Raw genomic sequence first — 15,351 nt, forward strand, 5'->3', positions numbered from 1 at the left:
CATGTCATGAGACAGTAAGCAAGTTGTATGAGAGATGAACATGTTACCCATTACACACAGAAATGACAATAGCGTGACGAATCAAATGAACAAATCCACAAGGGCCGTGATGAGGGTTCGAACCTACGTCCGAGAGGATCCCAGACGCCCCAGGCTAAACGTAAGATTAAGGCGCGTCTGGGTTCCTCTTGGACGTAGGTTCGAACCTTCGTCACGGACATGGTGAATTTTTTTCATGTTAACCATGTCCTTGAACATGTCAGGTGACAGCAACATGGTTACACGAAAGGTGAACACATGTTACCCATGTCACTGAACATGTCTGGAGTCAGTAACGTGGTTACACGAGAAATGAACATGTTTCTCTTATCATTGAACATGTCAGGAGGCAGTAACATTGTTACATAAGAGATGAACAAGTTACTCTTCTCTTTGAACATATCAGGAGACAGTAAGAAATTTGCACAAAAGTTGAACACATACTACCCTTGTCCTTAATCATGTCAGGCGACAGTAACCTGGCTGCATGAGAGATGAACATGTCACTCTTGTCCTTGAATATTTCAGGAGGTAGTAACCTGGAAACGAGAGAAATGAACATGTGGCCCTGGTCCATGAAACTGTCAGGAGGAAGTAACCTGGCTGAACGTGAGATGAAGCTGTTACCCTTGTCGTTGAACATGTCTTGAGACAACCTTTTTACTCTATATTTGAACACATGTTACCCTTGTCCTTGAACATGTCAGGAGGCAGTAACAAGGTTACACAACAGATTACCATATTTTACCCTTGTCCATGAACATCACACACATACTTCACAGATGGGTCAGTAAACCAGCAGAGGCAAGAAACTGGAGCTGCAGTTAAAGCAGGAAACTCTGTAAATAGTTGGAGACTCTCAAATGGGTGTTTGACTTTACAAACAGAGATGCTAACCGTTCAAAAGGCTTTGGAACATGCTCTTGCTGAACACCAACAACATGTTATCATACATACAGATTCGAGAACTGCCATTGAAACCTTGCAACATGATACGCACATACGTGATAACATCCATCCGATCACAAATGTCATATCGTTAATGCAAACACTCAAACGACAAGGCCAACGGGTACTTATCAATTGGGTGCCAAGTCATGTGGGAATAATAGGAAATGACATTGCAGACGAAGCTACAAAACTTGCAACTAAGAGAAGAAATGTAGACATTTACACACCACAGAGTCTATCACAGATTAAGAAAGTAATAGGAAATAGAGCAATGCAAAAGATGTTCAGTGACCATGACACAGCAGTTGCAACATCAGGATTTGCGGGTTGATACAAGAATTCAACCAACTACGAACCACATATTTTAATGAAAAAGAGTAGTAGAACAACAGAAGTACACTTATATCGCATCAGGCTTGGATACCCATGTGCATGCGAAATAGGCTTACAGGTTCCGGAAGATGAGAGGAAATGTCAGCACCGTGGAGAAATGCCCGACACACCACTGGAACATTATCTAACACAGTGCACAATTATAAACCCATTAGGATTTCAACTTAGATTCAACAGAGCAGAAGAAGTTGTTAAACACATGGGACAAAATCTTACTGAAGCGACCATACGAGTGATAAATACTCATACTCCGCCCAAGTAAAATAAAAACAAGCAACACTTAGTGGGCCAGCCAGAGGCTTTGGGCCGACGCAGGAATATCCCTGAAAAAAAATCAGGAGACAGTAACTTGGCTCCACGAGAGTTGAAGAATTAACCCTTGTCCTTGAACATGTCAGGTGACAGTATCGTCGTTTCCTGAGAGATGAATATATTTTCCTTGTCCTTAACATGTCAGGTGTCAGTAACTTGTTTTCACGAGAAATGAGTATGTTACTCTTGTCATTGAACATGTCAGGAGGTAGTAACCTGGTCACACGAGAGATGAACATATTACTCTTGTCCTTGAACATATCTGGACACAGTAACCAGATTGCATGAGATATGAACACATGTTTCTCCTCTCCTTAAACATTTCATTAGATAGTAACCAGGTTGCACTACATATGAACACATGTTACTCTTGTACATGAACATGTCAGGAGTCAGTAATTTGGTTACACGAGATGAACATGTTTCCCCCTGTTCTTTAACATGTTAGGAGACATTATGCCGGTTGCATGAGAGATGAACAAGTTACTCATGTCCTTGAACATGTGAGGAGACAGTAACCTGGTAACACGAGAGATGAACATGTTACCCTTGTCCTTCAACATGTCATGAGACATGCTAACATAAGAAACATAAGGACAAGGTAACTGCAGAAGGCCTATTGGCCCATACTAGGCAGCTCCTATTTATAACCACCCAATTCCACTCATATGCATTTCCAACCCACGCTTGAAACAATCGAGGGACCCCCACCTCCACCACGTTACGCGGTAATTGGTTCCACAAATCAACAACCCTGTTAACTGAACCAGTATTTATCCAAGTCTTTCCTAAATCTAAACTTATCCAATTTATACCCATTGTTTCATGTTCTGTCTTGTGTTGATACTTTTAATACCCTATTAATATCCCCCTTTGTTATGTCCATTCATCCCCTTGTAAACCTCTATCATGTCACCCCTAACTCTTCGCCTTTCCAGTGAATGCAATTTAAGCTTTGTTAATGTTTCTTCATATGAAAGATTTCTAATTTGGGGAATTAACTTAGTCATCCTACTCTGGACACGTTCAAGTGAATTTATATCCATTCTATAGTACGGCGACCAAAACTGAACTGTATAATCTAAATGGGGCCTAACCAGAGCAAGATATAGCTGAAGAACAACACCAGGTATCTTGTTACTAACGATTCGATTATATTACTAACATGTCTCATGAAATGAAGGTGAAGCATGAAGCAGGTAGCATGAGAGATGAACATAAGAACATAAGAACATAAGAACAAAGGTAACTGTTGAAGGCCTATTGGCCCATACGAGGCAGCTCCTATTCTATAACCACCCAATCCCACTCATATACTTGTCCAACCCGTGCTTGAAACAATCGAGGGACCCCACCTCCACAATGTTACGCGGCAATTGGTTCCACAAATCAACAACCCTGTTACTGAACCAGTATTTACCCAAGTCTTTCCTAAATCTAAACTTATCCAATTTATACCCATTGTTTCGTGTTCTGTCCTGTGTTGATACTTTTAATACCCTATTAATATCCCCCCGTGAACATGTTACTCATGTCCCGGAACATGTCAGGAGACAGTAACTAGTTTGCATTAGAGATGAACATACATCACTCTTGTCCTTGAACATGTAAGGACGAAGGTACACTCCACCACCGGTAACCACGGTATACATCACGCAGTGTCACTGTGGCTGGTGTATACCAGACAATAGTTGAGATGGTTTACCTTGTCTGCTGATGAGAGGAGAGTTATTCTCAAGTGACACTGGGGTTAATGATGCGTCTTCGGCTAATTTGCTTGTGTTAGTAATACTCAGGCGGATGTATAAGGTATTATGATAACTTGTGTTGATAATATGTCTTTCATAGAGTATTGTGTGACATTCATCATTGTGTGATTATTGTAATATACTGTCATGACCCCATGTAGCCTGGGTGGAACGAGTCGACCCCAGTGAGAGTTATTCTGCCGTCCGGACCTTATTGAGAGGTCAGAGGAAAGATGTATATATTAAATATATAATAAACGTCAATGAATAATTTAAAAATATGAACAATGGATGAGCATGTAAATAAGTGACATGAAATTAGATGTCGATACTTTGGTGACATGACGTGAGGCTAGCAGGACGTCGTGACCTTACTTGAGTTACACCAGTCGTCGGAGAAGCCAATCCACTACACCAAAATATGTTTGCTTACAGAAAAGCTGTTGGAACCATAGAATGCCTTACCTCCCTCCTGGATAAAATCAATGACAAACCTGGAATCCTTATTTTTCTAGACCTTGAAAAAGCCTTCGAGTTAGCCAGTGCTCCAGCTACACTGTGCTGCCTTGTGGATAAGGAAATCAAAGGACACGCTCTTGCTTTTGCCAAAGGAAGCCTGCTTAACCGAGAAGCTAAAGTCAAATTCCAAGGAAAAACATCGACTTCAAAAAGGCTGGAAAATGGAACTCCGCAGGGAGGAATACTAAGCCCCTTCCTCTTCAACTGTCTCATGGAACAATTCATGAAGCTCAAGCTACCAAAAGCCAAACTTCTTAACTATGCAGACGACTTTGTGGTCATCAGTGGCAAAAGTGCAAGGAACCATGCACAAAAATGCCTAGATATTATCAGCAAGGAAGCGGAACGCATAATAGTGAAAATAAACAGCAATAAAACAAAAGCAATGGCCGTTAAAATGAGAACTCAAGACATCAGACTCGCAATACAAGGACAAGACATTGAGTGGGTTACCTCTTTTCAATACCTAGGAGTCATAATAGACAACCAGTTGAAATTCACTCAAGAAATTGAATATCTTCGGCAACGCTGTAAAGCCAGAAACTCAGCTTTGCGCTCTCTGACCAGTCTTAGAGATGGTGCATCTCTACCAGTACTCAAAATGTACTACGTTCAAGCAGTTAGGTCACTCATCGACTATGCTGCCCCTGTTCTTACATCCCTCAGTGATAACCAATGGGAGAAACTGGAAGTGTCTCAAAATGATGCCCTGAGAACAATGCTGGGAGCACCTATATGGACGCGTAGAGAGAACCTTAGAATGGAAACAAATTTACCAGCATTAGAAAACAGGATGAAACAAAGGATAGCCACCATAATAGGAAAACTTACTGGAACAACCGCCAGACTGTCAATCAGAGACAGCATACAGAGATCCTTTCAGAAAAACCTACAGTATAGAACAAGCTCATGGATGGATTATGTGGTCAAGAATTTAGAGAAAATGGACCTGAAATGGACCATTAAAAACAAAGGGGAAGATAGACCATATCAACACTTTCGACAGCCTCCTCCATGGGAAGAATCGAATCTAAAGATAATCATTGAAAGATTACCTGTTAAAAAATCAGCATGTGACCCGCAGAGGCTCAAGGAAGTAATAGAATAACAAATGGAAACTATCTCTAAACCCACAACAACTCACATCATCACAGACGGATCAGTTGATCAAGAAAAAGGTTCTGCTGGGGCAGCAGTTTACACTACCAACCATGAAGCTTACTGGAGCATGAATAGTGGGTGCTCAACATTGCAAACAGAATTATATGCCCTGAAGGAGGCAATAAACTATACAATTGAGAATAATTTACATGATGTCATCATTCATACAGACTCTAAATCTTTGCTCCAGGTATTGTTATCCAGTCAGCACAGAGATAATATACAACTCATCACAGAAATTCAACATATAGGAAAAGAAGCCCATAATGGAGGGCTGTCAATCACCCTAAATTGGATTCCAAGTCACATTGGCATAGATGGTAATGAAAAGGCAGACTCGCTAGCAAAAACTGCCACTGCTTTACCTGTTGTACAGGTTCAAATACCTCCAAGTTTCTCACAGATAAAGGAGCAAATCAAGAAGAAAATATTCTCAACTATCAAAAGTCGCCACAGAGCCAAAGTTGCGGAAGGAAGATCCACTGCGATATGGTACGAACAAGCCACTGGTTACTCCTCTTTCAAGCCTGGCAAAAAGATATTCAGAGACATTGCAGTAGCCATACACAGACTCAGACTTGGGTACAAGTGCTGTTGGGAGGTAATGAACCCAATAGTTAAAGAGTGTCACATCTGTGAAACTGAGGCAGAGGCGCCGCTATTGCACTACTTACTGGAATGTGAAGCTACTGAAGCCCTGCGCATCAAACTCAACATTATTCCAACGACAGCAGCTGCATTAGATGCACATTCCACCGCGACTACAATGATTAGAAAAGCTGTTGAGGAATGGGACTCATTAGTGAGCATTCTGCATCTACATCCGCCACCAAGATAATGTTAATAAAACAAGATTAAAACCAGTGCACTAAAACAGAAGCGATAAATAAGCAGGGAAAAAGGAAAAATCCCCTCCTCCATTTTAAACTTAGACCCAAATATCACAGGATACCACGTATATCACGTATATACGGTTATCACGTATAACCAAACTCAATTACGGGCTCACCATAGCCCGTGCTACATGGACACTTCGTTCTGAGTAGCTAAATCTGAAACAACAACGTCGGAGAAGGTTGTACTTTGTTGATCTCCTGACAGTAGGAAGAACTCTAACTGTTTGCTCCTTCAAGAGGAGGGAATCAAGCAGTCGTTTATGTGTGAAGCCTGTTGGGGCGACTTAATGTATTCAAGTCAGGAGCAGAAGAGCTGTGATGCCGTCATAAAGAAACTTTGTGGAATGTCTTAAAGGACGACATCTTGGAGCGCCGCAGCTGAGTGCCCTCGAGTTACAAATTCTGTGTTAAACTCATATAGCAGTTGTTATAGTGGTTGCCTGTGCTTGATCGTGTGTCCAGCGATCATGGTAAGTGTTTATGAAAGTAGGATATTCATTTGTTATTGTGGAAGTGAGCTAAAACAGACGGTTAGAGACAAGACAACATGGTGTAGGGAGGAGTCGTACGTCCTCCCTCGCCGAAGGTCAAGTGCTGACTGAGGGGGGAGGGGGAGGGTGGAAGCCCCCATCCACGCGCCAGGGGAGGTGGCCCCCAGCGACGTGTCAAGACATGTTCTCAGAGTGGACTCGTCCTGGATGGGGGAGGACCATCTCGGCGACGCATTAGTGTTTAAAGAGATGTCGGTTGGGGAGCTTTATTTTCTGTGAATACATTTAATTATATTTTGTTAGAAAAACACTCATTATGGCCTGATTGATGGATTTGCTGGCTTGTGAGGGAGAACTGCAACGTTTATGTTGGAGAATTGCAACGCTTTGTTTGGGAGAAGTTAGTGAGAGAACTTCGTACCTGAGGAGTAGTATGAACTGGACTGCTAGGTGGTGCATTACCTCACGTTGAGGAGTGGAACTCCAGAAACATAGTGAATCTTCGAGTAGTGTTGGGAGCTACACGTTGTTTGTGTGAGGCGATTGGAGAGAGCTTCACTGACATTTAAGGAGGACTTCATGTGCAGCTGATTCGAGGAACTACAGGAGTACCTTTCAGGATATTTTGAGGACCCAGATTGATGATTGTAGTAAGGGACCTCGAGGAACAGAGGATCATATAGACCTTGATGTTTAAGAGAGTGCTTGATTGCGTTTTGGCATGAATAGCGCAGTGCAAGGTGAGAGATCGATTTTTGTAGAGTAAGAAATATGTGAATATTTTTTGGTGCCATGTATTGCAGTTTAAAGCAGTGAAGGGAGCAGATGGTTGTAGGCTGAAGTTCAAGCAGTAGCCTGATACAGTTATTGGCTGGAGACGTAAGGCGATATTGGAGGGTTGACAGTTGGTGGCAGCCTAAGAGATTGCATTGTTTCATAACAATTCCCGTATGTATATTGTGTGTTCTTATTTATTAAATGTTTTATTTGTTAGCTGGCTTTTGCTTTAATCCTGGTGAGGCTGCCTGGCTAGTGAGAGAGAGACACGGCTGTAATTTGGGTGATGGACTCCAACTAACTAAGGGGGATTGAGAGATCATCCCACAGTATGGAGAGTGCGGGAAGTCACAGTGGCTCGAGAGTGGGTGTGTACTCATGATAACTAGGCAGTGTGAGCCGTACCCCTGAATAAAAGGTGACGCTGAACCTCTCTTCCAGAACCAGACGCTTACCACGGTGATCTCCCAAATAATTCCAAGCACTCCAATGTCCATTGCTGGTCGACCGATGGCAGCGGGAGTGACGCTGCCGAGGTCAGCTGTTTGTTCTTTCAGGGAGTGGTTGGGGTCTGTGTTCGACGGTAAGCTAATATCAGGTTGGTTCTAATAACCACGTTTGTATATATAAAGCCCCATCCTCCCTCCTAATAATACTCATCATTGCTATGCTTTTTTATCGTAACGATTGCTATATTTCCACATGTGGATATGACCGCTGAGTTGCAAGCAGGCTTTATGTTTCTCATTCCCAGAGTTCGTCTTGTGGATTACTCGCACTTCTAGAACACAACCTCCCTATTGGTCAATTAACAGCTACTGAGTTACGTTATCAAAGCTCTGTCTCATTAGTTTTATAGTTTATATTTATAGCCTTCAGTACCCACCTCTTACTAAGGGCAGGAACGAGTGGACTGTCTCTCTGGCCGATCATAGACAACACCGTCGGCAGGAACCTCTCCCTCGAGGAGTAGAAGTCGCAACGTCCTGTTGGGGATTGTTCTGTGTTACTTTCCACCATGTCTTAAACACGATTACTGCAATCTGCCACCTATTATAATGTGTACACTAGTCAGGTTCAATATACTTCTTGTCACATCAATTCACCAGTTCACCAGCGTGACAGTATGTGAGTGGTAAATCAGTAAATGATCAGACACAATAATGTATTTTTTAACATATATCATAACAATTCATTGGAGTTCAACAGACAGAGGGATGAGCAGTGTTAGTGCTCATTTATTTAGACAGAAGCGCAATATGTGACTGTGTGTGTGTATGGTCTTAGAGCAAGCCTTGAGAATACAGAAGAGGAACTCTTTAGTCTGAAGCTCTGTTTTAACCATCATAAATATATATCATCAGCCAACTGTCAACAGGCTGACACAGGTTTTCTGTGAGTTACAGCGTATCTGCTTCTGGAGTCAAGACCAAGTAAGAACTTCCTCCCACAAAGGAGAGAGTAAAAGGCCACCAATGAAATATAAGGTAATCCGAAATATTTTTTCTCCAATGCAAAATCAAGATAAAAACTATATCTAGTATCGGGTCCTTGCGAAAGGGAGATGGAACCTTTACAGATGACAACAAAGAAATGAAGGAAATGCTGAGGCAAGAGTACGACTCTGTTTTCCGTGAGCCACTAAACACACTGAAGATTCATAACCTAAATGGATTCTTTATTTTTCATGGATGTGATATCAACATCAAATCATATGTCAGAGGTCACCCTATCCCCACTGGGTTTTGAAAAAGTCATAGACAGAATGCCTATGCACCCTTCACCAGGCCCCAATTCTTGAAACTCAATATTCATCAAGAATCGCAAAAAAAAAAACTCAAAGGACCTTCACATTGCTTGGAAATAAAGCCGAGATACTGGTGTTATCCATGATATAATGAAAACAGCTGAGATAACACCACTCCATAAAGGAGAAAATAGGAAAAGGAAAAAAATTACTGACCGATAGCACTAACATCACACATCATAAAAATCTTTGAATGAGTGCTGAGAAGTAAGATCACAAAATCCATGGAATCACATTATCTCCATAACTCTGAACAACATGATTTCAGAACAGGGTGCTCTTGCCTATCACAGTTGGTGGACCACTATGACATAACCATAGTTGCCATGGAAGACAATCAAAATACTGATGTAATATACACAGATTTCGCAAAAGCCTTTGACAACTGTAACAATGGTGTTATTACACACAAAATGCGTTCAAAAGGAACTACCGGAAAAATAGGCAGATGGATCTACAATTTGCTGGCTAACAGAGACCATTGCGTAATAGTTAACAAGATAAAAACACGGACCATCAACAGTGAAGAGCTCAGTCTTCCAGGTTACTGTGCTTGTTCCAGTACTTTTTATCGTCCTCATATCGGACATAGACAAGTTCACAAACTATAGTACCAACCTTTGCAGATGACACTAGAATTTTTATGAAAGCAAACCACATAAAGGACACAGCATACCTCCAATCAAATGTAAATCAGGTCTTTCAGTGGGCTACAGAAAATAATATTGTATTCAATGAAGATAAGTTCCAGCTCATGAGCTACGGAAAAAAAATATAAAAACGAAAACCATGTACAAAACGCAGTCAATCATTCCATAGAACGAAAAAGCAATGTAAAGTATTTGGGTGTACTCATGTAGGAAGACCTTACTTGTAAAGAACACAATAAAGAAGCCGTCACAACTGCATTGAAAATGAGGGGTTGGATAATATGAACCTTTCACAATGGAGAAGACATACCAATGATGATACTTTCAAGACACTACCGCTCTCTAAAGAAAAAAACTGTTTCACAGAGACAGCCTCTTTCAAAGCTGGAGAAGTTGCTGACTTGGAGAGCGTGTAAAAGTCCTTTACTGCTAGAATCCACTCAATAATCATTAATAGTCTGTAATAAAGTAATCAAGTAATAATCAACATCAGAGGCCCGAAACTCTTCAACACACTTCCACTACACATAACGGACATAACTGGCTGATCCCTCGCAGTGTTAAAGAGAGAATTTCATAATGATCAAGTATCCAAAGGATACCTGATCAACCAGGCTGTGATTCATTCATCAGGCTGTGTGCAGCGGCGTCTAGCAGCCTGGTTGACCAGAGTAGCGTAAATTGGGACTACGATCGTGCGCAGCACCTGACCAGGTGAGCTCATTAAGCCCCCCTGCTCAGGTGAGCACAGGTACATAGTCCTCAAGGTATGTGAGGGGGTTCACCGGGTGTTTGGTGCATGGTGGCGCGTGGCGTCCGGCCAGGCGTCACTTGAGAGAGGGTCATGTTGGGATAGGGGCGAGTGGGTTATGTGGTTGTATGCGGTCATGTAGGGAGAGTAAAGGAAGAGGAGAAGATGAATATGTATGAGTATGTGCCATAGAGATATTCCTGTGTGTAGATAGATAGAAAAAAATAGATAGATGGGAGTATGTAGGTTATGTTGAGGAAGGAGGGGGGGCCCCCATATCCTGAGAGCGTAGAATAGCAGAGTCTTAAGATTGGTATGAGAGGGGAGAAGGAAGGGAAAGGGATGGAGGGGAACAGGTGGCGGTGGCTTCGTGTAAGATGGGTATGGGAGGGGAGAAGGATGGGAACAGCTGGCGGCAGCTTTGTGTGACAGGGGAGTCATTATTTTTTCTTAAAGAATGACTGTTTTATGTAATCAAAGAACCGTTTACCTTTTTCTTACCCAATCCAGCTGTGTTGGTGGTGATCAATGACGTCTATTAGTTAGCCGTCAGACCGGGTCCTGTTGGCGGTAGGGACATCTCACCTATCATACCATTGTCAAATGGTATGTGACAATGGACCCCCCTCCCCCCTTCACCCTCACATCTAGCTTGCTTCTAGAGGAAAGCGTATAATGTCCACATAGACCAGAGGTAAGCACTAGGGCATAATAGCAACAGGAGTGGGTGGCTCACCCCTCCCTCAGCTATGCCTGTGCCCAATGCGTATTCTGGAGCGTTCTGCTCTCGAGCGAACAGTAACAGCATTAGCTAGTGGGTCATATGTCCCTCCCCCTCTCACCCCCCGCAGCCTCTCCCAGCATGTGACAGTTTGCATCTAGTAGTGAAGTTGAGGACTACGACCGCGTGCGCGGCACCTGCCAGGTGGCACTCCCCTTCAGGTGAGTGCCAGCCGACAGGTGCCACGCGCGCGCGGTCGTAGTCCTCAAGTTTTTTCCGGGGAATTTCCGGGATGTTATGACAGGTGTTGGAGGAAAGTGGATCGCGTCGCTCCAGTCCTCATGGTTTTTGGGGAGCTTTCTGTGTGTTCTGGTTAAGAAAGAGTGTTGTTGTTGTAAGAAATGACAGGTGTCTGACAGGTGGCGCGCGTCCCTCTAGTCCTCGCGGGTTATGGGAATTTCCCGGAAGTTATGGCGCGTGTCGGAGGTAATTGGAGCGCGCGGGTCTAGTCCTCGGGGGTTAAGGTAAGTGGTCAGGAAAGATTGGAGGTCTTGTTGTGTGAGAGTAAGTGGTGGAGTAAGAGGAAGGAGTGAAATGAATATGTGTGTTTAGCAAGTGATAGAGTAAGAAAATAGAAGGAAGATGGAGGAAGGAGTAAAAGAGTTGATCGTGAGTTAGTGTGTAGATGAGAGAAGGCAGCACGGTCTGTTATGTTGTTTTGGGATGGGAGCTGGATGGAGTTTCCCCTCGTCGGGAGAGAGTGCTCTGGGTCATTATGTGGTTAGACAAACCCATTGACTCCCCTACAGGAAGGTCTTAAGTGCTGTTTGTAAGAAATGCATGGAAAAGACACGGGACTGCACCTGGCTTTTTCTGTGTTCGGGTCAAGAAAGAGAGAAGTCACTCTCGTTGTGAGACTGCAGCGGGCCATTATGTGGTTAGACAAACCATTAACGTCCCCTACAGGAAGAGCTAAGTGTGTGTGAGGATGAGGGCAAAGTCTCCTGCAGAAGGGGAGTGTACCATTACCTAAAGCGTTTTTCAATGTCGCGACGGGGTAAGCGTACTGGTCGCAGGTTGGAGCCTGACTGGTCATCTTTCCAACTAGTCTGGGTATTTCTCCTACGACACCGGAAGTGGTGGGACACCCATTATCATTGCGTTTCGCCAGGGTCTGCGACTCTCTCTCTATCTGTCTCTGTCTCCTTGTCTCTCTCTCTCTCTCTCTCTCTCTCTCTCTCTCTCTCTCCAGATCATTTAATAGATGGGGAAAGTAACATCATTTTCCTTTCTCCTGCTGCCGCTGTTCACATATCTTTCTCCATTTCACTTAGACTGACAACGCATCAGAGGATGATCACCATGTCAATTTTCAAGCCAGCCTTCACTCTCACCCTTACATCCTTGTAACGTAACACGACCAATATGCTATCTTCGTTCTTTACCCAATATCATTAATGTAACGTGGAGAATATACCAACTTCGTTCGTTCTTTGCCCAAATTACATTTTAAGAGTAACGATCTGTCTCTCTGCCTGTCTCTGTCTCTGTCTCGGTCTCTGTCTCTCTCTCTCTCTCTGTCTCTGTGCCTCTCTCTGTCTCTGTCTCTCACTCTCTCTGTCTCTGTCTCTCTCCCTCTCTAAAGTCCACCACACGACCCTTCACTTAGTAAACTCAGTCAAAGTCAGTAGGTTAGCATTTACTAAAAGAGAGAAACATTTCACATCGTCACGGAGACGCCATCTCTACCTACAAATTGTTCTTGTTAACTGTGATCACAACATCTGCCGGCCAAATAAATATCATTGAAATGTATGTATGTTTACTCAATCTCCATCACCTCTTCGTCCTACATCCATAGCAAGACTCCTGAATGAATGAACCGGCAGCCCCTCTCGCTGCAGTCTCACCTTCGTGATGGTTTGAGGTGTATTGAGATGGAGGATGTAATGGCTCGACCATACCCTCTCCCCGTCCACCCCCACCTACCCTTACCCCTACCACCCCCCTCCATGGCCAAACCATCACTGCCCCCATTCCCAGTCCGGATGTTATGTTCTAAGCTTTAGTATCACCATTCTTTGCTCAAATAGTATTTTTTTAAGAATATCCAGTCATAAGCAAGTCTTCAATCTTATTATTATAACAAATCATAATTTGCTGTTCTCTCTCTCTGTCTCTCTGTCTCTCAGTCTCTCAGTCTCTCTCTCTCTCTCTCTCTCTCTCTCTCTCTCTCTCTCTCTCTCTCTCTCTCTCTCTCTCTCTCTCTCTCTCTCTCTCTCTCTCTCTCTCTCTCTCTCTCTCTCTCTCTCTCTCTGTCTCTCTATCTCTCTGTCTCTCTATCTCTCTGTCTCTCTGTCTCTCTGTCTCTCTGTCTCTCTGTCTCTCAGTCTCTCAGTCTCTCAGTCTCTCAGTCTCTCTCTCTCTCCAGATCATTTAGTAGTTGGGGAAAGTAACATCATTTCCTTTCTCCTGCTGCCGCTGTTCACGTATCTTTCTCCATCAAGGCTGTCTCTCTTAAGACCTACGTCATCCAATGTAAACACCAATCGATGAGAATAAGACCGGTGAGTCGATAGTGAAATAGGTCTGGGTTAAGTCTGTTTTTCAGTTCTTGTATCACAGTCAATGTAGCGTAATGGGAAACCAGTCTTTCTACTGCCTACATAAATAGCGTTTGAAAATGTATGCAAGTCTAGACAAACTCCTATAGCCCTTACATTCTAACACAAATAAAATATTAGCACACGATTGCATCGCATTATATCATCATTAAGTAACGTAGAGATCAACTTTCTGGCTGTTGTCCGAATATCATTATTGAAATGTGAACTCATTTAGCCAAACACAATATCTCCATTACATCTCATAGCATATGAATATTACGGTATACCAGTTTTAACCCTCTATAACACAATGTAACGTAACGTAACGCAAATCAACTTTCTACAGACCAAATATCGTTTTTAAATGAAAGTATGACTTAGTCCATCTTCGTTACATCTCTCACCATATAGGCAAGGTGTTAGCATAATGTGAAAAAATAGTTGATTTCAATTCTTAGCTTGTTCTTCACATGTTCAGTGTTCATTCTTGTATTCCCTATGTTCCTTATCATGTCTTCATATTCTCTATAAGATCATATCCCCTGCATGTTCACTCTATTCATCAACTTTTTCTTACATGTTTTCTGTGTTCATTCCATGTTCTACAAATGTTCACAACATGCTCAGTTCAAAACTTTTTCTTACATGTTTCTGTGTTCATTCCATGTTCTACAAATGTTCACAGCATGCTCAGTTCAATTCTTTTCACCTGTTTTTCTCATTTTTTTCTGTTTTCTACCATTTTTCCCGTATGTTCACTATGTTCTTTGTCAGGTTTTCATGTACATCATATGTTCTCTGTATAACTTTTATACTCAATATTCATGTTCTCAATGTTCTTAGCTTGTTCTTCACATGTTCAGTGTTCATTCTTGTATTCCCTATGTTCCTTATCATGTTTTCATATTCTCTATAAGTTCATACTCCCTGCATGCTCACTCTATTCATCAACTTTTTCTTACATGTTTTCTGTGTTCACCGTATGTTCACTGTGTTCATTCCCCTACTTAACCTCAATTTTTTTTTATGTTCTTTGTTTCTTCCATTCACTAACTAGTTTTTTGTCAAATAATATTATACGGCAATACAGTCCCCTCAACAATTTTAGTCACTCAGTTTTTATTTACAAAACTATGTCAAAGTAATTCTCGTCGTCGTCAGCTTAATAGTTCTACCAACCCGTTCTTAAACAAATCTACACTTTATTCAGTTCCAAATTTACAAAGACAAACCTTTTCTTCTAACTTCTTAACTAAAAATCTTTCGCCAATCAACTAAAACATAGTCACTTTCCTCATTTCTCAACTAAACTTATTATCCAATCAACCAAAAATAGTCAAAGGTATCTTTCCAACCCTGTTCATAACTAAACTTATTCCCTAGTCATCAGAAAAATATCCGTGTTCTTCATGTTTCATTGTCATTTCATAACTAAAATTATCCATCAATCAACAGAAAAAGTCATATTCATCATCATTGTTCCTAACTAAAATTATGTTTTGTCAAGTAAGAAAAATAACCAAAGTTAT

The 15,351-nt window shown here is 42.1% G+C and overlaps 1 protein-coding gene across 1 annotated transcript in view; it reads right to left on the bottom strand.

The window, feature by feature from the left end:
* LOC138371653 (probable glutamate receptor) overlaps positions 1 to 15,351 on the bottom strand; it is a 334,999-nt gene that overhangs the window by 18,036 nt on the left and 301,612 nt on the right. Inside the window, exon 6 of the mRNA XM_069336652.1 lies at positions 8,174 to 8,273. Within this exon, the coding sequence (XP_069192753.1) occupies positions 8,174 to 8,273 (100 nt within the window). The remainder of the gene's footprint in view (positions 1 to 8,173; positions 8,274 to 15,351) is intronic.

The sequence above is a fragment of the Procambarus clarkii genome, chromosome 36, assembly GCF_040958095.1.
Source record: "Procambarus clarkii isolate CNS0578487 chromosome 36, FALCON_Pclarkii_2.0, whole genome shotgun sequence".
NCBI classification, from domain to species: Eukaryota; Metazoa; Arthropoda; class Malacostraca; order Decapoda; family Cambaridae; genus Procambarus; species Procambarus clarkii.